This window comes from Osmerus eperlanus, chromosome 3, assembly GCF_963692335.1.
Source record: "Osmerus eperlanus chromosome 3, fOsmEpe2.1, whole genome shotgun sequence".
NCBI lineage: Eukaryota > Metazoa > Chordata > Actinopteri > Osmeriformes > Osmeridae > Osmerus > Osmerus eperlanus.
Window position 1 is genome coordinate 23,144,048 of NC_085020.1, and position 21,591 is coordinate 23,165,638.

The 21,591-nt window shown below is 52.5% G+C and overlaps 1 protein-coding gene across 17 annotated transcripts in view; it reads left to right on the forward strand.

Annotated features, from left to right (window-relative positions):
* LOC134017876 (bromodomain adjacent to zinc finger domain protein 2B) overlaps positions 1-21,591 on the forward strand; it is a 65,949-nt gene that overhangs the window by 34,170 nt on the left and 10,188 nt on the right. For 4 of the 17 annotated variants that reach the window (XM_062457969.1, XM_062457967.1, XM_062457979.1 and 1 more), the window contains 25 exons: positions 1,113-1,295; positions 3,085-3,237; positions 3,654-3,820; positions 3,987-4,169; positions 5,058-5,654; positions 6,493-7,165; positions 7,574-7,876; positions 8,673-8,733; positions 9,760-9,868; positions 10,875-10,976; positions 11,196-11,403; positions 11,513-11,605; positions 11,717-11,778; positions 12,109-12,174; positions 12,975-13,040; positions 13,576-13,620; positions 13,889-13,921; positions 15,104-15,169; positions 15,655-15,795; positions 16,673-16,927; positions 17,730-17,956; positions 19,026-19,100; positions 19,189-19,426; positions 21,231-21,293; positions 21,378-21,522. In XM_062457969.1, coding sequence (XP_062313953.1) covers positions 1,113-1,295; positions 3,085-3,237; positions 3,654-3,820; positions 3,987-4,169; positions 5,058-5,654; positions 6,493-7,165; positions 7,574-7,876; positions 8,673-8,733; positions 9,760-9,868; positions 10,875-10,976; positions 11,196-11,403; positions 11,513-11,605; positions 11,717-11,778; positions 12,109-12,174; positions 12,975-13,040; positions 13,576-13,620; positions 13,889-13,921; positions 15,104-15,169; positions 15,655-15,795; positions 16,673-16,927; positions 17,730-17,956; positions 19,026-19,100; positions 19,189-19,426; positions 21,231-21,293; positions 21,378-21,522 — 4,314 coding nt within the window. The remainder of the gene's footprint in view (positions 1-1,112; positions 1,296-3,084; positions 3,238-3,653; positions 3,821-3,986; positions 4,170-5,057; positions 5,655-6,492; positions 7,166-7,573; positions 7,877-8,672; positions 8,734-9,759; positions 9,869-10,874; positions 10,977-11,195; positions 11,404-11,512; positions 11,606-11,716; positions 11,779-12,108; positions 12,175-12,974; positions 13,041-13,575; positions 13,621-13,888; positions 13,922-15,103; positions 15,170-15,654; positions 15,796-16,672; positions 16,928-17,729; positions 17,957-19,025; positions 19,101-19,188; positions 19,427-21,230; positions 21,294-21,377; positions 21,523-21,591) is intronic. The other 13 variants (XM_062457971.1, XM_062457973.1, XM_062457984.1 and 10 more) reach the window with 9 other exon arrangements.

Sequence of the window (21,591 nt, forward strand, 5' to 3'; positions counted from 1 at the left end):
CTAGTACAGGTCTGTCCATCTAGTACAGGTCTGTTCGTCTAGTACAGGCATGTCCGTCTAGTACAGGCCTGTCTGTCTAGTACAAGCCTGTCCGTCTAGTACAGGCCTGTCCATCTAGTACAAGCCTGTCTGACTAGTACAAGCCTGTCCGTCTAGTATAGGTCTGTCCGTCTAGTACAGGCCTGTCCGTCTAGTACAGGTCTGTCCGTCTAGTACAGGCATGTCCGTCTAGTACAGGCCTGTCTGTCTAGTACAAGCCGGTCCGTCTAGTACAGGCATGTCCGCCTAGTACAGGTCTGTCCGTCTAGTACAGGCCTGTCCGTCTAGTACAAGCCTGTCCGTCTAGTACAGGCATGTCCGTCTAGTACAGGCATGTCCGTCTAGTACAAGCCTGTCCGTCTAGTACAGGCCTGTCCGTCTAGTACAGGCATGTCCGTCTAGTACAGGTCTGTCCATCTAGTACAGGCCTGTCTGTCTAGTACAGGTCTGTCCGTCTAGTACAAGCCTGTCTGTCTAGTACTGCAGTGGCCTACCATTTCTGCTCCCTTTTAGCCTGCCATGAAAGTGCTACCCTGCGCTTAGGAGTTCGGAGCCCTACTCAGATGTGTTCACGACAGGAAGTTTCCACACAGGAAATGAACATAACATTAATGTATTTGCCAATAGCCTTGTGCATTGCGTCTCTACAGTAACCCCTGGTCAGAGTCCTCTGTGTCGCCCTGGCGATACTGACTCTGCAGTCCAGGCCTCTGCTTCTCCTGTCGTTCAGACATGAGCAAGCGAGCCTGATGCTAAAACATGCATGATGAGCTCTCTGACTGAATTCCCTGACTCCCACAACTATGCCTCCTATTTGCTGAAGCATGTTTGAACAGATCAAGCAGAATCAGAGTCTCTATCCTTTACACCCCGTAACATCTCTAGTGATAACGCACACAACCCTAACCAACCACAGATGCCAAACAGATCCGCCAGGACACTTTACCACAGTATGAAACATTAACCATCATACAGGATGAATTATTTAACTGTGGTATTTTAGCTACATGGTTTATGTATCTGCTGCTTAAACCGTCTGCGTGTTTTCAATGAGTCATCTTTGTTCTCTCCAGGACAACTGTTCCGGACCATGGGGGAGCAGCATTTCAACATGGCCGTCTCCAGTGCCTTTCCCTTCAACCACCCGGCGTTCGGCCTGTACACCACGGCCTCGGGCCGGCCGGAGTTTGGAGGCCTGGGTAGCCTGGGGATGTCTGCCGCCCTGGCCGCCCACTCCCAGCTGGGTGGGTTCCCAGGTACGGGTCAGGGTGGGGGGGTTCCCAGGTACGGGTCAGGGTGGGGGGGTTCCCAGGTACGGGTCAGGGTGGGGGGGTTCCCAGGTACGGGTCAGGGTGGGGGGGTTCCTAGGTACGGGTCAGGGTGGGGGGGTTCCCAGGTACGGGTCAGGGTGGTGGGTTCCCAGGTACGGGTCAGGGTGGGGGGGTTCCCAGGTACGGGTCAGGGTGGTGGGTTCCCAGGTACGGGTCAGGGTGGTGGGTTCCCAGGTACGGGTCAGGGTGGGGGGGTTCCCAGGTACGGGTCAGGGTGGGGGGTTCCCAGGTACGGGTCAGGGTGGGGGGTTCCCAGGTACGGGTCAGGGTGGTGGGTTCCCAGGTACGGGTCAGGGTGGGGGGTTCCCAGGTACGGGTCAGGGTGGTGGGTTCCCAGGTACGGGTCAGGGTGGTGGGTTCCCAGGTACGGGAGCAGGGAGAGGCGTCATGTTTTTCATCCATGGTGATTTATTCTTGGAGAAATGGCTCACCGGTTGTCCCAGTTTGCGGTTTTCTGGGTGTGTGGAATGGGGTTTCTGGGGAAAAAGAGGCTGCATTTCCATAGAACCGTGGTCCTAGACACAGACCTGCCTGTTATACTGGCTTCAGAGGTTTGCAGGTGCCTGTTGTTCTAGCAGCCCGGTTGGTATCCAATTTGTTCAGTCCCCCTGTAAGGCCATCGGATGCTCACATATATAGCTGAAGCATGTATCACCTTTATGGTACCGTCCATCAGTTCAGCTAGGAACATTCCAACATTGACGTTTATAGACGGGGGATCCTCCACCTTGACCCTTCAACAGAAAGCAAGATTGGACACTATCACATTTATGTAGGGCTGTGTGTTGTGACAGGAAGCAGAAAGAGTCTGCCATGTGGGAAAACAAGTCAAACCCGTGTCTTTTTCACCGAAAAGTTTGAGTCATTAGAATGACAAACAAACGTATTGACTCCGAAGCAGGAGACGTCGTGTGGATGGCAGTTGGCGTTTGGAAGAAGGGGATGTGTTTGGAAGGGGATGTGTTTGGAGGGGGATGTGTTTGGAAGGGGATGTGTTTGGAGGGGGATGTGTTTGGAGGGGGATGTGTTTGGAGGGGGATGTGTTTGGAGGGGGATGTGTTTGGAGGGGGATGTGTTTGGAGGGGGATGTGTTTGGAGGGGGATGTGTTTGGAGGGGGATGTGTTTGGAAGGGGATGTGTTTGGAAGGGGATGTGTTTGGAAGGGGATGTGTTTGGAGGGGGATGTGTTTGGAAGGGGATGTGTTTGGAAGGGGATGTGTTTGGAAGGGGATGTGTTTGGAGGGGGATGTGTTTGGAAGGGGATGTGTTTGGAGGGGGATGTGTTTGGAGGGGGATGTGTTTGGAGGGGGATGTGTTTGGAAGGGGATGTGTTTGGAAGGGGATGTGTTTGGAAGGGGATGTGTTTGGAGTCTGTGTTGTTGCAGCTGGGAAGCGTGCAGCGTTCAGGGCCGCAGGGCTGGAAGGGTCCTGCAGGATGAGCTCACCAGTCTGCTTTGAATTTACAATTCTCAACATGTTTACAATGAAGGGAATAAAGAGGGTTGAATTCACAGTCCTTGGAATGTACCGGTCATCTGTGGAGATCTCGGTTCAAAGGCAAATGAAAGGCTTCTCCTGCAGAACCTGGTCTGTATAGAAGCGTGTCACCAGGAGGGAGGGGGGGGGATATCACCAACTCCAAACAGTCAGCTGGGACATATGTCAGAGAACAGGTCTTATGGTTTTCCTTTTACCTCTCGTTCTTCTTGACCAGACTGGTGGCGGTCCTCAGAGGCTCACGGCCACGGGCCCTTCTTCCCCCCCCTCCTGGGTCTGCCCCCCTTGTTCGCGCCCTCCCTCCCCACTCACGCCTCCAGCCCCTACCAGTCGCGGACCCCCAGCAAGAACGGCCGTGCCACAGCCAAAGGTACCCCCCCCCCCCCCCTCCCTCCCCCCCTCCCTCCAGACTGTGTTGGTTCTCTGGAGCTCATTCAAAGCAGCATGCAGACATTACCATAAAATAGAGTTATGTCGTCTCGGGCACTAGTACAATATCTAATATGTTTAATTGACCCCAGAGGCTGTGGCAAGACATGTAAATGCATAAATCAGTTTGTAAGCAGGTGTGGGCTGTTTCACCGTGAATACATTAAACCACAAAGTCCTCTTGCTAACATAATGAGATTCCCCCTATTCAGAGCTTTAGTCATTTTGAGAACTCATCATTTCCTGGACTCTCTCCTTGTTCTGTGTATTTATATATATTTGGAAGCATCTTTCCCGCCAGCTGATTGGTTGTTAACTGTGTGTTGTGCCGTGTGATGCGTGTTCCCGTGACGACAGGACTGAACGGGGCGCTGAACGGTGGTGTGGTCCCAGGAAGCTCCTCGGGGAACCACAGCTTGTTCTCAGCCAAGGCAGCCTCGGAGAGCTCCAGGGCCAACGGCCGCACCAGCGAGGCGGACCTGGGCCAAGCACAGGACACGAGCGCTCCCAAAACAAAGGACAAGGTTGGTGTTGTGACACCGGCAGGGGTACTGTACACGGGTCTTCCTGGACGCTGTAACATCCCAGAGCTTTGGGAGAGAGACGTCTGTGCCCCTGGGCAGCGTCCCTGGGCAGCTCGTGGTATCTGAGTCGTTACGACCTGGTGAGGTTTCATCTCCGTCCTCGTAGAAACGCAAGAAACCTTTGGAGACGTCCAGTGTGAGCGGCAGCGAATCAGGATCCTCCGTTTCGTCCTGCGACGACGTGAGCAGCGACTCGGACGACCTGGACGAGGACGAGGACGACGAGGATGATCAGAGCATCGACAGCGGCGACTCGGACTCGGAGAAGGATGGCCGCTTCAAGATGAAGGTGTGTTTTGTTGTTCATCGGATTATTGTATAATATTGTATTGTATAATATCCGGATATCCTAAAGTAAGTTAGTATTAAAATAATTTTTTAGAATACTTATGAGCGTAGTTTAATAAAAAAAAAATGTTTTTAATGAAAAACCGTTGCGTCGCGTTGTGAATTCTAATAGTTGTGACGTTAGAACTGATGAAAACAATCAAAAAAGGTAGGTGACCCTGCGTTCTGCTGCGAGTCTCCTTTCATTACATTTGGCGATACAAGAAGTGTCCTGGCTAAGCAGCACCTCGCAACCTCAGTTCCTGCAGAGTCTTTTCTACGCCAGCCTGCTCGTAAATCGACTCCGTACTCCCCTCTCCCCTGAGCATGTTTATATGCTCATTTTCCTGAATAAAAATGCGTAGGGCTAGTTGTGGCTTATAATTTTTTTTTACCAGTAGCCATGTAGCGTAATCAGCTATTTATGTTTGCATTGTGTGGTGGAGCAAGTTAATATGCATTATTTCTCTCTGTGTGTGTGTACACCTCTGGCCTATGGAATGGTAAATCTGGAATCACAAAGATGCATCTTAATAGCATTTACGAGTGTCTCCGTGTCAAACATTGTACTTTAACAAATAGGATAGGTTAGGTTTTCCTTCTTCATGGTAAAGAGCAGCTTGTGGCTCTGTGCTGTTGAATGTTAATCTGTGTTAAATGTCAAGGGCAGCAGTGTGGGTGTGTGGCGTGCTGGGGGTCACCGGTCCGCCTCCTCACCACCCGAGCTGACGTGACACCCCCCCACCCTCCTCTCCTGCCCGCTCCTCTCTGCTCCCCCACCCTCACCCCCGTCTGCCTCCTCCTCGTCATCTCTCTCTCCCTCCCTCCCTCTCCCTCCTCATCTCTCCAGGGTCTGACCCAGGGCACGTCTGAGGGGAAGCAGGATGTCCACCCTGAGAAGACCCCAGACAGCCAGAGCGGGCTGTCTAAGAAGCACCGGAGAGATGGCCCCTTCTCGCGCTGCCTGTCCTCCCAGGCCGGCCCTCTCCCCTCGGCCGCGGCCCAGGCGGCGGGGCCCCTCTTCCAGAGCCCCAGGTGCAGGGAGGCACAGCAGCAGCACACCAGCGTCATCCAGGCCACGGGGCTGGCTGTCATCAGCAGAGCCCTCCCTCTGTCCTCACACACACACAGAGAGAGCCCCTGTGTGCCCCCCCGGGCCTCCCCCAAGCACTCCTCCTCCTCTTCGCCCAAACACAACTCAGTCTCTTCTTCCCCCAAGCCCCTCTCCCTCTGCACTTCACCCAAACCTCTGTCTGTTGCCTCCTCTCCCAAGCCTCCCTCCCTCTCCCCCTCTCCCAAACCGCCGACGCTCTCCCCCTCACACCAGCCCGCCAGGTCCCGTACCTCCTCCCCCAAACCCCTGGCTTTGGCGGGGCGCAGCAGGGGCGGCAGCAAGGGCTACTCTGACGACATGATGTCACACATCAACAGCTTCAGAATACACCCGGTGGGTCTCAGTCCTTTCAGGACGCAAACCGATTTCAGTAGAAGACATTTAGCACGTTTTGTTTTTAGTTTCGGTTTATTTACTGAATGTGAAACGCCTGAACATTGAAATGTGACATTTTTAGACTAGAGTTTGTTACCAGCGTGAAGTCCATTCTCTTTCATCTTGTCTCCTAGTTGCTCATGAGAAGTTGAGCAATGAGAATTACGACAACGGTTATTTGTCGGACATTTTAAAAGGTCTCCGGGTTTCCTCACAACGGAAAATGAAACATCTAAGTACTATTATCAGCATGTTGATATGGTTTCATGCTGGGCTGTTGGCCACACGACTGAAAGTGACAATGCATTTAGCTTTATTGGAAATACTTCACTGAAGCTGACAAGCAATTAACTGGCTAATGGTTTAGGATGCTTGTTGTTATCGAGAGAGAGAAATCTGCTTCTGTTAAAGGATTCAATTATTCCTGTTATTATGAACAGTGGTTATGTGTGTCAATCCATAGCTAGACCTTTTTGAGCAGCCTTTTAATAACAAGATGCCTTTTGTCAAGACAAGCCCTAGATAGTCAAGGTGTGACAGTTCAGCCTGCAAATCTGCCCAGAGCAGGAGAATGAGCAAATATTCTGCATTTTCAATTCTTCATAAAGCTTCTGGCATTGACTTGTTTTTTTATAACCCTCACGCGGAGCAACCTTATTTTTCATTGTCTCTCTGACTGAACACGATACAAGAGCACTAGGATATTACTTCCCCCATTCACAGTCCGTATTAATGAAGGTGAGTGACAGCTTGTATAATTACTTCCATTTTCTTTCTGTCTCCCGGATTCGTTTAGCCCTTCCTCTCCCAGGAGCACTTCAAACAGGCCTTCCCTCTGTCGCTGAAGAAGCAGGACTCGTTCAAGAACCAGAGGAAGATGGCCCCCTCCTCCTCTTCCTCCTCCTCCTCCTCCTCCTCCTTACCTCCCCCCAGGCTGTCTCCAGAGACCCTGGCCAGTCACAAACTGACGTCCTCACTTCACGCCAGCCACTCCAACCTGTTCCTGGCCAACCCTCTGCTGATCCACCACCACCAGCAGCCCCCCAACGGGGTGATCCACAGCTCGGTCCAGGAGGCCCCCCTGGCCCTCATCACCAGGCCCCGCGGCCAGAGCTCCAGGCCCCCCAGCAGGCCCCTGCTGGCCGCCACCAGCCCCCACTTCTCCATGCCCATCAACCTGAGCACCGGGACCAAGGAGGCATCGGCGGGTGCTGTGTCCCAGGCCTCCACCTCACCCGGCCTGGCCCACAGGCCCAGGAAGAACAATACCCCCAAGGCTCTCCACGCCAGGAAGCCCCTCCTCCACGCCCCCCTGGCCCCCTCCCTGCACGCCCCCCTGGCCCCCTCCCTGGTGGAGCTGGTCAGGGGCACCGAGTCTGACATCCCCAGCAGCAAGGACTCGGACGACTCCTTAGGGGACGAGGACGAAGATGAGGATGATGAGGATGACTCGGACGACAGTCTGTCGGGTTAGTCAGCTCCTCTGTTTAAGAAAAGGGCAATAAAGACCTTTTTTTTTTTGCTGATTGGCTGTAACTTTAAACGCTTCGTTGCCTCTTCAGATAGGAGTCGTTCTGGAGGGTTCTAGCAGAGAGGCCTGTGATTATCAGTTTATGCGTGGCTGGGCGTGAGACGAATCCTAATTGGGATGTGATGATTTATCAGCGGTCCCTCTCTCCCCTCTCCACTCTCCCCTAACCCCCACCCCCCTCTCCTCTCCCCCTAACCCCCTCCCCTCTCCCCTAACCCCCACCCCCCTCCCCTAACCCCCTCCCCTCTCCCCTAACCCCCACCCCCCTCTCCTCTCCCCCTCCCCTCTCCCCTAACCCCCTCCCCTCTCCCCTAACCCCCACCCCCCTCTCCCCCTCCCCCCACAGAGTCTGACAGTAATCTGGAGAGCGACTCCGACGGCTCTGAAGACGAGTTGAAGGAGCGCGAGGCCCCAGACAGGAAGCTCTCCAGAGCATCCGCCACCTCCTCCTCCTCCTTGCTCCTCAACGCCACCTCCTCCTCCTCGCTCCTCAACGCCTCCTCCGGCCTGTCGGCCAGCTGCTCCCCTCTCAACCTCCAGGTGGCCAGGCCCCTAAGCTTGGCCCCTCCCACCACGGTGACCAGCGCTGGGGGGGCCCTGGCCTTCCACGCCCCCCCCTCCTCGTCCCACACTCTGACCACTCCACCAGGTACAGCACAGAAACCAGCCAACACCATGTTCAATCAAACATGACATCTGGTGATGGGGATCGGTATATCTTAGTGGTTAGAGCATTTGACTGCAGATGCACGTTCGAATTCCCCCGGTACGTCCCTTTAGATAAAAGCCTCTTTTATGGTTAGATCTGCGTTCCACCTCCACGGTGTCAGTGTGTCAGTGACATCAGGCGTCATTCACCCGTCAGGGACCTGCCTTGCTGCGTTAAGGTCTGCGCTCTTTCTCTGAAGTGTTTGTTGGAAAGCTAGACATCCAGCTTCCTCTTCTCTAAGCTTAGTCACAGAGAAACTAGGCCACTCAGGTTTACAGTCAGGAATGACTGTCAGTAGTTCCTCTGGTTTAAACTGGTTGTGTTGCTTGTTTGATGAGTGTCTTCAAGCTTGTCTGGCTGTTGGTCCAGCTGATGGTTGACCTCTCACCAGCTGGATCTCAGGCCTGACGCCACATGACTCGTGCTGTAGTTTGCTTTTTGTTGTCCTGAACAGGAATTACTGTAGCAGTGCTTCGTTTATATCCGCCGTAAAATAGCTCAGTACATTTTGTCTTAATTAATTAACTAACGCTAAATGGTTATCTTTGTATTTTATTTAATACAACACGGTGGTTAAAAGGAGTGGTTTTGTATGGTTTTGCTAAACCGAATGTTTGTGTAGTGTGTGAAGGCTGTAGGAGAAGGGTGAGTGTAGCTACTGTAGCTGTGGAGGCACACTGGGCTGGGAGCCCTGGAGTCACTCCAGACGTAAATGATTCATCTCTCTTCCTGCCAGGGTCAGGGAAGAGGAGGAGGGTGACAGACGAGAGAGAGCTGCGATTACCTCTGGAGTTTGGGTAAGATACTCAACATGCGCACACACACACACACACACACACACACACACACAAGGAAGCCTCTGTCTGTGGTGGTTCTATAGTGGTAGTGGAACTCCTATGTGTGGTTGCTGTCTTTGTGGTGTTACAGTATATGTCCTTGTCAGGAGATTACAGTAAACATCCCAGTATCCCTCCCTCCCTCCCTGCCTCCCCTTAAAGGGTGTATCCTATGCCCAGGCATGACACAGGCCACAGCAGACAGGAAATGAGGCGCTGCACTCAGTAAGAAGGGGTTAACCACATCCAGCCTCAGTGACACAGACACACAGCATTAGCAGCTCCCCCTCCCAGCCCTCCGCTACCACTACCTCCAACACCAACCACACACACACACACACACACACACCCCTCCAGATCTGGATGTCTTTCATCTGCCTGTGCGGATGTTTTTCATCAGCCGGTTCACAGGGGAAAGAGAGGCGACAAGCCCCAGCCTGTATATCCCCCTGCTGCCCTGCCTCAGACCCCAGACCTGGTCTCTCTCCAGGGGACAGCTTCGCCCTGCCTCAGACCCCAGACCTGGTCTCTCTCCAGGGGACAGCTTCGCCCTGCCTCAGACCCCAGACCTGGTCTCTCTCCAGGGGACAGCTTCCCCCTGCTGCCCTGCCTCAGACCCGAGACCCGGTCTCTCTCCAGGGGACAGCTTCCCCCTGCTGCCCTGCCTCAGACCCGAGACCCGGTGTCTCTCCAGGGGACAGCTTCCCCCTGTTCCACAGCTCCTCCAGGAGTGCCTGCTGATTGGGTGGAGCTACAGGACAGCAGAGTCCAGAGGGTCAGGTTCCACATGAGGCCACAAGGAGCAGAGGAAAACGCAGAGCGAGCTGCGCTCTGTTCTGTCTGACTGCTGTAGTACCGCACACAGCCCACAGTTGGCACACACACAGCAGGTAGTGTGTTAGCGTGTTGAGCTGAAGGCGAGGAAACTGAGGTGATGTGATGTCGAGGGCAGAGTTGACCCTGTGATCCCTGCACCGCTCTCCGCAGGTGGCAGAGAGAGACCCGCATCAGGAGCGTGGCGGGGCGTCTCCAGGGCGAGGTGGCCTACTACGCCCCCTGTGGGAAGAAGCTGCGTCAGTACCCCGACGTCATGAAGGTACGCTGTCCACACTGTCCACCCTGTCCACGCTGTCCACCCTGTTCACGCTGTCCACCCTGTCCACCCTGTCCACGCTGTCCACCCTGTCCACCCTGTCCACCCTGTCCACCCTGTCCACGCTGTCCACCCTGTCCACACTGTCCACACTGTCCACCCTGTCCACCCTGTTCACGCTGTCCACGCTGTCCACGCTGTCCACACTGTCCACCCTGTCCACGCTGTCCACCCTGTCCACCCTGTCCACCCTGTCCACGCTGTCCACCCTGTCCACCCTGTCCACACTGTCCACACTGTCCACCCTGTCCACCCTGTCCACCCTGTCCACCCTGTCCACGCTGTCCACCCTGTCCACCCTGTCCACCCTGTCCACGCTGTCCACCCTGTCCACGCTGTCCACCCTGTCCACGCTGTCCACCCTGTTCACGCTGTCCACCCTGTCCACACTGTCCACGCTGTTCACGCTGTCCACCCTGTCCACGCTGTCCACACTGTCCACCCTGTCCACCCTGTCCACCCTGTCCACGCTGTCCACCCTGTCCACGCTGTCCACCCTGTCCACCCTGTCCACCCTGTCCACCCTGTCCACGCTGTCCACCCTGTCCACGCTGTCCACGCTGTCCACCCTGTTCACGCTGTCCACCCTGTCCACACTGTCCACGCTGTTCACGCTGTCCACCCTGTCCACGCTGTCCACACTGTCCACCCTGTCCACCCTGTCCACCCTGTCCACGCTGTCCACCCTGTCCACGCTGTCCACCCTGTCCACGCTGTCCACCCTGTTCACCCTGTCCACGCTGTCCACCCCCCTCACACTCACTATTCATTTAGCAGATGCTCTCATCCAAAGCAGTACACAAATATGCATCTTACGTTAATAAAAAATAACGTAATGTAGTATAATATTTATATACCTGAGAGTATATAACGATGGCTTTGCTGTTTATGTTGGTCAAGAAAACGTCTATATTGTTGTCTCACTGCATATTTTCTCTCTCTTCTATAGTATATATCCAGAAATGGAATAGCTGACATCACACGTGATAATTTTAGCTTCAGTACAAAAATAAAAGTTGGTGACTTCTATGAAGCCAGAGAAGGACCTCAGGTGAATACGACTCCTCTACATCTAAAGATCGTTGATTTCTCCAGTTAAGCTAAGGCAGGGCCTTGCGTAGCCTCAAACACAGCAGATTTTTGAACAAGAATATTTTGAAAATATTTGTTCAAATATATAGAAAATATATTTTCTTCTAGTCTTTTCTGTACCCTTCAATGGCCTCAGTAGTGCCCCAGACGAGGTGACCTCTCTGCTCCCTTCTCCCAGGGTTTACAGTGGAGCCTGCTGACAGAGGAGGAGATCGTTCCTCGCATCATAGCGATGGACGGGAGGCGAGGCCGCCAGCCCAACCCCGACCTCCCGAGGGCGGTGGAGAGCCCCCCGGCCCGGCGCCGGAAGGGACGCTCCCTGAACGCCGGCGAGGACTTCCCAGGCGCCTCCGATGCCAAACTTCTACGCAAACTGGAAGCTCAAGGTGAGTTCCCCGTCTCTCAGCCACCAGCAAAGACGCTTTATCTGTAACTCACCAGACCTCTGACCTGTCCTCTGACCTGACCTCTGACCTGTCCTCGCCCTGGTCGCAGAGATCGCACGACAGGCAGCTCAGATCAAGATGATGAGGAAGCTGGAGAAGCAGGCTCTGGCACGGGCAGCGAAGGAGGCCCGCCGGCAGCAGGGTACGCAGTAGCGGGCTCTGATCGGGAAACTTCTGGGAACAATGATGTGTTCTTATCTGGTGGAGCCATGCCAGCACAACACTGATGTTTCTCTTGATGTGTTCCTCTCAGCTGTCATGGCCGCGGAGGACAGGAGGAAACGGAAGGAGCAGATGAAGATTCTGAAGCAGCAGGTAGATTCTTTCTACGCTTCCTGTAGTTAGACCGCTTCAAACACACAGTAGATCTTCACACACACACACAGACACACACACACAGCAGCATACTCTCATGGTACTGTACGTGTGTGAACTGCACACACCCTTTTATGCCCAAGCATAAAACGCTAAACGATTAAAACGAGATAGAAAGTGTAAAGGCAGGCCAGGCCCTAACCTTCCCGATGCTACAGTACGCTCATCTTCATCTGCATGGAGGGTTTCTCCCAGGTCCCCTTTCCCCGCCCGCTAACATGCATGTCTGGAGACTTAATTCATCTGATCTCTCTTCCATCCTTTTACCAGGAGAAGATCAAGCGCATTCAGCAAATTCGAATGGAGAAAGAACTCCGTGCACAGCAGATTCTCGAGGTTGGTCCAAAAGAGTTATTGCAGAAACATTCCAAAACGCTTCCTTTTTGCTGTTGGTAGGAATTTTTAAATCAACCAAAGGCTATTCGTAAGTTATATGGTTGCACTTTTAGTAATGTCTTGTGACTACATGTGACTAATGCTTAATTGGTTTTTGGCACACACAAAAAAAAACTGTTGAATATGAAAATCTCTTCAGACCGTAGTGGAGTTTTCCTCTCAGTATTATCTCAGACAATGGCTGCCTGAGAGTTTATCGTGAGTAGGTGAAGCGGCTGTGTTCCATGCACTCACTAATAGAAGCTGGGAAGGATTTTAGCGTTTCTAAATCAAATTTCAGTTGACACGCTTGGCAAGCTGCTCCTAACAGGATTTCACCAGGCTCGTAATTACAGATTGAAATTTTCCTTAATTTATTCGGACTGGCTGTTGGTATTTCTGAAGCGTTACAACTATTTTGTCTTCTTTGCTTTAATGGGAGGAAATAATTATCTCATTGCACGATATTGCAATATGTTCTGCTTTACACGACCAGAGAGACCTTGGAACAGTGTTTGTGCCTGTTGGACATTCCACATTCAGAACATTCTTTCACTGTTCTCTATCAAACAGTCCTCTTTCCTCAAACAGTAAAAACATGGAATTCTATTTGGAAAGTCCAGTGGTGAACATTGCTAGTTTTAACCCACTGACGCTCAAACCAGGTATTACTGTGTTGTGCAGTATGTGCTGTTGGATGAGATGTAAAACCAATGTGTCACATGGTTCTGTTGCATGACCTGTAGACCTGTTTTACACAGGCTAAAAGGAAAAGGAAGGAAGAAGCAGCCAATGCCAAAATATTGGAGGCTGAGAAACGAACCAAGGTTAGTTTAGATGTGCTACAACCACCACGGTCCCCCCCCCCCCTCCCGCTTGCTTCTCAAGTCATACTTACCTGTAGTGACTGCCCTCACACCACCACACCCCTGCCCTCCCCTGTGCCCCCCGACTCTCAGCCGCTCTCTGCCCCCTCATCGCCTCCTCAGCTGAATGCACGGTAGCTCTGCTAGCTTCAGGGGACTGTTTCTCAGTGCTGGGGAGAATTTACTTGGCACTCAGAGCAGAACCTTTTCCATGTTAATCAGCGTCACAATGGACGGTGCATTCTCCTGTCCCCTGCCTGCCTCACGCCTCCAGAAAACCAGCAGGCCATTTCCATCCTCACGTCCAGCTGTACCCTGGCCAGGCACCACTGTGTACCTGCCACTCATGTTAAAGAGGGGCTCAAACTGTTCTGTGAACACACGTGCAGGGAAAAGCCCATCTGTTTGTGTGAACATTTCGTGTGGTTGAATTGTAATGTGTGTTGTTTTTGTGTGTGTGTGTTTTCCCCCCTAACGGAGCTGATTTCTTTTTCAGGATAAGGAGATGCGCAGACAGCAGGCGGTTTTATTAAAGCACCAGGTAGGCATCTCTGTCGAGCACCACTCAGGGACCAAATGCTATTATTATTTTTCCCTTTTCAATTTATACTTGAAACTTTTTGGAGAAGGGCTCTGTTCGACTTATTATTGTCAGTCAGATTCTCTCTGGTACATGTTTTGGTTTTTCTGGTGTATAAATGTTGGGCTTGGAGGGGAGAGGCAGGGTTGGGGCGGGTTCTCACAAGCTTGGCTTTCTTGACCCTATTGTGTTTTCTGTCCCATAATACTTTGCCAACTCTTTCTCCCAGGAGTTGGAGAGGCATAGACTAGATATGGTATGGGTATGTTTGTTTTTGTACATCTAACACCCGCATTGTGAACTGGTCATGATATGGTTGTCATAGAAATGCATAAAGTGTAGCACTGGCTGCAGTCATACTACATTCTACTGCATGGCTTTTTTTTCCTCCAGCAAAGTGCATTGTTACGTCTGCTCTATATGTCGTGCAGAGAAAGCTAAAGGATGTGTAGATTAGAACAGTAGTGCGCTACACAATCTCAACTCTCTGAGATGACCACGACCAGTAGGGACCAATGCACGTCATCGTTCTGAAGAACGCCTCACAGCCATCACCTCTGTTTGTGACTGTATGCAGGTGCTTGATGTCCCGTTGTGTGTGTGTGTGTGTCGTGGGTGTGTGTGTGTGTGTCGTGGGTGTGTGTGTGTGTCGTGGGTGTGTGTGTCGTGGGTGTGTGTGTGTCTTGGGTGTGTTGTGGGTGTGTTTGTCGTGGGTGTGTGTTGTAGGTGTGTCGTATAGTTTGTGGACTGTTTCATCTCATAGTTGGTCTCAGTTGAAACCACCAAATATCAGGAGGCTGGACTCTCGTTCCTGATGTGTGTTTGGTGTTTGTCCATATTTACAATAAGATGTGTTGACTTTCACATGGGTCTTACTCACATTAGACTAAACTAAATGCAGACAGTTACAGTGTTTATTATAATAAACCCACACATCTAGCCTGTAAGATGAACCACTCCAAACCAGATCATTCTTATACAGAGTATATACAACATGTAAGGAGACACACTACTTGGACTGCTTTGGTCATGCTACATCTCCAGACGTTTGTTTGATTTGAGCAGCTTGATGACGGACGCTGGTAACTTTCAGCATGGTCACTTCAGTCTTAGCAGATCCTTGCAGCAGCGGTAGATTCTCTGGCCGTTCAGCAGCTTCTAGTGTGCTTACTGCCAGTGTTTCCAGACGCATAACTTCAAGCTAATGCTTCATATTCGACTCTAATAACCGTCGCTCAGCTTCGCCCTCAAACCCTTCTGCTTTTGTCGGTTGTCATTTGAGTCACCTTCTCTGACCCCCTCAGCTGTAACGCTCAGTGTCCATACATGTACCATTACTTGTTGTGGTCTACACTTGCTACTCTTGTGTTGTACAGTGCAGTGTACCTGTACCTGTGTGTCCCCTCTGGCAAGGTGTGTGACTGTGTGTTTTGTGGCCTGTCAGGAGCGGGAGAGACGGCGACAGCACATGATGCTGATCAAAGCCATGGACGCTCGTAAGAAGGCAGAGGTATATGATTCAAGACCAGCCCGTTCCCTCCATGACACCCTCACAGACAGGCCATTTCTCTCCTCATCCTCCTCTCTCCCTCTCGTTGTCTTCCTCTCTTCCTCATCCTCCTCTCTCCCTCTCTTTGTCTTCCTCTCCTCCTCATCCTCCTCTCTCCCTCTCGTTGTCTTCCTCTCCTCCTCATCCTCCTCTCTCCCTCTCTTTGTCTTCCTCTCCTCATCCTCCTGTCTCCCTCTCTTTGTCTTCCTCTCCTCATCCTCCTCTCCTCATCCTCCTCTTCTCCTCTCCTCTTCTCCTCCTCTCCAAACTATATGGAGTGTGAATAAAACCCAGAATTGAGCCCTAAGCAATTTTCTGTGAAAGTACTGCAATTTATAAGCATGGAAGAGTGTTGGGGCTGAATTGTAATGACATAATCCTTAACACGATTGTCTGCAACGGGGCCGATAGCACGCGCTGTTAACTTGTCTGTAATTTGGCCCAAGGAGAGGGAGCGCCTGAAGCAGGAGAAGAAAGATGAGAAACGCTTAAACAAGGAGAGGAAACTGGAGCTCAGGAGACTGGAACTGGAGATGGCCAAGGAGCTGAAGAAACCAAACGAAGACATGTGCTTAGCGGATCAGAAGGTATTCCCAGTCTGAGGAGGGAGGAGAGAGGTCACCAGTGGGTCAACACGCAGCTCTGGTGTTAAGAAAAGACGTTTGATCCACATTGTGTTTTACTGGATGTGTTGTCCTTCTTGGTTTTGATTTGGTACATTTAAAACCGACTATCTGGGTTTTTTTGTTTTAGTTTTTTTTAAACCAGTAAATATCTGTAAATGTACAGTGCTAATCAGTCCCATCTGAGTGTCTAAAACCATGTATGCATCCATGTACAGCTGTTGCTACTAGGCATGTCACTTCCTGAGGGAGTCTTCATGTGACATGATGGGGAGGTGCTCTTAGGGGTACTGCCACCTAGTGGCTGATGGTGTCCTAGCAGCAACCACATGCTCTCAGACACTTCCTCATTATTCCCCTCAGAGGAACTTGATTGGCTGTATTACCACTTCCAGGGGGTTCTTTATAGGTCACATGAACCCAGCTTCCTCTAAACCCCGCCCGTGTCCCACTCGTGTGCAGCAGCGGATTAAATCTTTTGCTCTAGTCAAATACAGCATTTTGACTCTCTCTTTTTACTGTCAGACATGTCTAGAAGGACAGACAGAGTTATCGATGTCTCTCAGACTGCTCCACTCTGAGCCTGGTCTGTTAGAAATCAGCCCCATCAATCAATGCCTAATACTGTAATATGTGTGTCATAATATATATATATATATATATGCAGTCGTGTATTGATGTATCATTCAGTTAGTGTAGTGTGCTGTAGTATAGAGTCTATATAACTCAGTCACTTCAGTGTAGTGTAGTGTATAACTCAGTTACAGTAGTGTTCTATGGTGTATAACTCCTATTATGGGTTAAGGTTAGTTGTCTAACCATGTTGTCCCTGTGTGTCCAGCCGCTGCCAGAGTTGTCCCGGGTCTCGGGCCTGGTGCTCCCAGGCAGCACGTTCTCAGACTGCCTCATGGTGATCCAGTTCCTGCGCAGCTTCGGCAAGGTGCTGGGCCTGGACGTGAGCGCCCAGGTGCCCCCTCTGAGCGTGCTCCAGGAGGGGCTGCTCAACATCGGCCCCGCCGCCGCCCGCGTGCAGGACCTGCTGGTGCGCATGCTCTCCTCCGCCGTGTGTGACCCGGGACTGCCCCCCGGACACCGGGTGAGACGCACACACACACAGACACACACACACACACACACACACACACAGAGTAAACACACACATAAAGAACATTCCCACAGATACAGACACACATTTTCCCAGTGCTCACATTCAATGCGTTGCCATGCAGCAGGGTGTAGGAGTCACCACTCTGATCCCAGGGCTGCAGGGCTGCAGTCACTGCAGCAAAGACAGGCTTGTCTCTGTACGACTGCATGCTGTTCTCCTCTCTCCCCAGTAATCAGAACACACAAGTGGGGTGTTATCAATATCTAGCGCTCTGTGGGGCTAAGTGAAGAGGCTTATCTGTTTGAGAGGGTATCGCTGTTTAGAGCGCTTAATGCAGCTTTCTACAGTTAAACCAGAAATTTTAATTCATCCCTAAAGCCATTTCTCCATGCTAATCTGCCTGGCTTAGTCACGCCTTTATGTGACTTTCCACGATTTTCCTCAAGGAACCCAGCTGACTGGCTCATATTATGAAGCCTTAAAGCACATTTAGGAAGATCTTCTTCTGTAGAAACAGAGTGTTCTGCTCTCTGAATCAACCCTGCCTGAATCAGCCCTGCCTGAATCAGCCCTGCCTCTTGTCCTCTCTGGAACTGAAGAAAGGCCTCTGCGCTGAGGACCTGTGAGCCCATCAATGCAGATCAAATTAGAAGGAATAAGGAAAATCACTGAAAACCTTATTATCTCACGTCCCATAATAAGCCATGTAACAGTGTGCCCCCGTCACTAAGAACTCCGTTATTATCTCACATCCCATAATGAGTCTAACGGTTCCCCCCCCCCTCCCCAGACCAAGACGGCCCTGGGGGATCACCTGACTAACGTGGGCATCAACAGGGACAACGTGTCTGAGATCCTGCAGATCTTCATGGAGGCTCACTGTGACCAGCAGCCAGAGCTGCTGCCACTGGCCTTCAGCCTGAAGACCAGGGCCTTCCAGGCCCACACGCCCGCCCAGAAGGCCTCCATCCTGGGCTTCCTGGTCAATGAGCTGTCCTGCAGCAAGAGCGTGGTCAGGTGCGAGTCACAGCCACACAGGAAACCATCACATTCACACAGGAAACCATCGCAGCCACACAAGAAACCATCACATTCACACAGGAAACCATCGCAGCCACACAGGAAACCATCACATTCACACAGGAAACCATCACAGCCACACAAGAAACCATCACAGCCACACAGGAAACCATCACATTCACACAGGAAACCATCGCAGCCACACAGGAAACCATCACATTCACACAGGAAACCATCACAGCCACACAAGAAACCATCACATTCACACAGGAAACCATTGCAGCCACACAGGAAACCATCACATTCACACAGGAAACCATCACATTCACACAAGAAACCATCACATTCACACAGGAAACCATCGCAGCCACACAGGAAAGCATCACAGCCACACAGGAAACCATCATAGCCACACAGGAAACCATCACATTCACACAGGAAACCATCGCATTCACACAGGAAACCATCACAGCCACACAGGAAAGCATCACAGCCACACAGGAAACCATCGCATTCACACAGGAAACCATCACATTCACACAGGAAACCATCACATTCACACAGGAAACCATCACATTCACACAGGAAACCATCACATTCACACAGTCTGTATGAGTCTTTCCCACTGTTACCTGAGTTTCACCCAGCATCAAGTAACACAATTCAGTTCAACCAAATATCTTCCTAACACAGCGGCTGATGTGGGGATAATGGTCATCTTTGTTTAGCTAGAGTGAACACTGTTGTTTTATTCATCGGGCAATGCATTTTTTATGTAGCGTGACCAATATCAAAAGAAATTTGAGAGAAGTTGGGTGCCGACTGGACTGTTTCATTGAGTTACGTCAAACATGAGGCCATCTATTTTAAATGAGATGGGGTACCTGCACATGCAATGCTGTGAAACAGACCCCTGTGTTTACAGGTCTGTCACAGTGTCTGTGCTGCCCCTCTCAGTACAGACACTGTGACAGACTTTCATCCTCTAGATCTTCACAATTATGCCATATTTGCATTTTTTTAAGTGTTTCACTGCAACATACTGATCCCTTTGCTTCTTTTGCAGCGAGATTGACAAAAACATTGACCATATGACCAATCTGAGAAAGGACAAGTGGTTCCTCGAAGGAAATCTACGCAAGTAAGGACCTGCAGTGTCTCATCAAAATATCATCAGAAAGATCAAATCATAGTGAGTCCTCAAATAACTCCCCTTGCCTCCCCCCCAGACTGAGAGTCGTCCACGCCAAGAAGACAGGGAAACGCGACAGCAGCGTGGGGGGGGAGGAGGGTCCGGGCCTGGGCACCCCCACCCCCGGACGCAAGCGCAAGAGGAAAGCTGCTGACAGTGAGGAGGAGGAGGAAGAGGACGAGGACAGCGAGGAGCAGGGCGACGAGGACGAGGAAGAGGAAGAGGAGGGCGGCGGCGGGAAGAGGGGGAAGAAGGTGGAGACCTGTGAGGAGGAGGTGAGGAGGAGGAGGAGGAGGAGGTGAGGTGGAGGAGGAGGAGGAGGTGAGGGGGAGGAGGAGGAGGAGGTGAGGGGGAGGAGGAGGAGAAGGGGAAGGAGGAGGAGGAGGTGAGGGGGAGGAGGAGGAGAAGGGGGAGGAGGAGGTGAGGGGGAGGAGGAGGTGAGGGGGAGGAGGTGAGGGGGAGGAGGAGGTGAGGGGGAGGAGGTGGAGGAGGAGGTGAGGAGGAGGAGGAGGAGGTGAGGGGGAGGAGGAGGAGAAGGGGGAGGAGGAGGAGGAGGTGAGGGGGAGGAGGAGGTGAGGGGGAGGAGGTGAGGGGGAGGAGGAGGTGAGGGGGAGGAGGTGGAGGAGGAGGTGAGGAGGAGGAGGAGGAGGTTAGGGAGATGAGGAGATGGAGGAGGAGGTTAGGAGGAGGAGGTTAGGGAGATGAGGAGGAGGAGGTGAGGGAGATGAGGAGGAGGAGGTGAGGGACATGAGGAGGTGAGGAGGAGGAGGTGAGGGAGGTGAGGAGGAGGAGGTGAGGGAGATGAGAAGGAGGAGGAGGTGAGGAGGAGGTGAGGGAGATGAGGAGGAGGAGGAGGAGGTGAGGGAGATGAGGAGGAGGTGAGGAGGAGGAGGAGGTGAGGAGGAGGAGGAGGTTAGGGAGAGGAGGAGGTTAGGGAGATGAGGAGGAGGTGAGGAGGAGGTGAGGGAGGTGAGGAGGAGGAGGTTAAGGAAATGAGGATGAGGAGGTTAGGGAGATGAGGAGGAGGAGGTGAGGAGGAGGAGGTGAGGGAGGTGAGGAGGAGGAGGTGAGGAGGAGGTTAGGGAGATGAGGAGGAGGAGTTAAGAGGAGGTGAGGGAGAGGAGGAGTAGGTGAGCGAGATGAGTGAAGAGGAGGTGAGGGAGATGAGGAGGAGGAGGTGAGGGAGATGAGGAGGAGGAGGTGAGGGACATGAGGAGGAGGTGAGGAGGAGGAGGTGAGGGAGATGAGGAGGTGGTGGTGAGGGAGGTGAGGAGGAGGACGTGAGGGAGATGAGGAGGAGGAAGAGGTGAGGGAGATGAGGAGGAGGTGAGGAGGAGGAGGTGAGGGAGATGATGAGGAGGTGAGGGAGATGAGGAGGAGGAGAAGGTGAGGAGGAGGTGAGGGAGATGAGGAGGAGGAGGTGAGGAGGAGGTGAGGGAGATGAGGAGGAGGTGAGGGAGATGAGGAGGAGGAGGAGGTGAGGAGGAGGTGAGGGAGATGAGGAGGAGGTGAGGAGGAGGTGAGGGAGATGAGTGAAGAGAAGGTGAGGGAGATGAGGAGGAGGAAATGAGGGAGGTGAGGAGGAGGAGGAGGTGAGGGAGGTGAGGAGGAGGAGGAGGTGAGGGAGAGGAGGAGGAGGAGGAGGAGGTGAGGAGGAGGAGGAGGTGAGGGAGATGAGTGAAGAGAAGGTGAGGGAGATGAGGAGGAGGAAATGAGGGAGGTGAGGAGGAGGAGGAGGTGACGGAGAGGAGGAGGAGGAGGTGAGGGAGATGAGTGAAGAGAAGGTGAGGGAGATGAGGAGGAGGAAATGAGGGAGGTGAGGAGGAGGAGGAGGTGAGGGAGATGAGGAGGGAGGTGAGGAGGAGGAGGTGAGGGAGGTGAGGAGGAGGAGGAGGAGGTGAGGAGGAGGAGGAGGTGAGGGAGATGAGTAAAGAGGATATGAGGGAGATGAAGAGGAGGAGGTGACGAGTGCCGGCGTCTCCAGGCAGGAGACGAACGACGGCAGAGGCGATTGTTTGTGGTGTGTGAATGTCAGCCTGCTCTCTGACACCCTGCTGACTCCCTCTCTCCTCCCTCCAGGACGACGGCGACCAGACGGCCAGCGTGGAGGAGCTGGAGAAACAGTTAGAGAAGCTGACCAGGGTGAGGAGATGGCAGGTGATCCCACTGCAGGTCAGACCCCCCCCCCCCCAGGCGCTGACCCTCTCTGTGCTTGTCTCCCTGCAGCAGCAGAGCCAGATCCGGAGGAAGCTGTTTGAGTCGTCCCACTCCCTGCGCTCCATGATGTTTGGCCAGGACCGCTACAAGAGGCGCTACTGGGTTCTGCCCCAGTGTGGGGGCATCTTTGTGGAGGGCATGGACAGTGGAGAAGGTCAATACTTTTCTATGTAACTAATGTATAGCTATATATTCTGTACAATATGTACAATATGTATATACC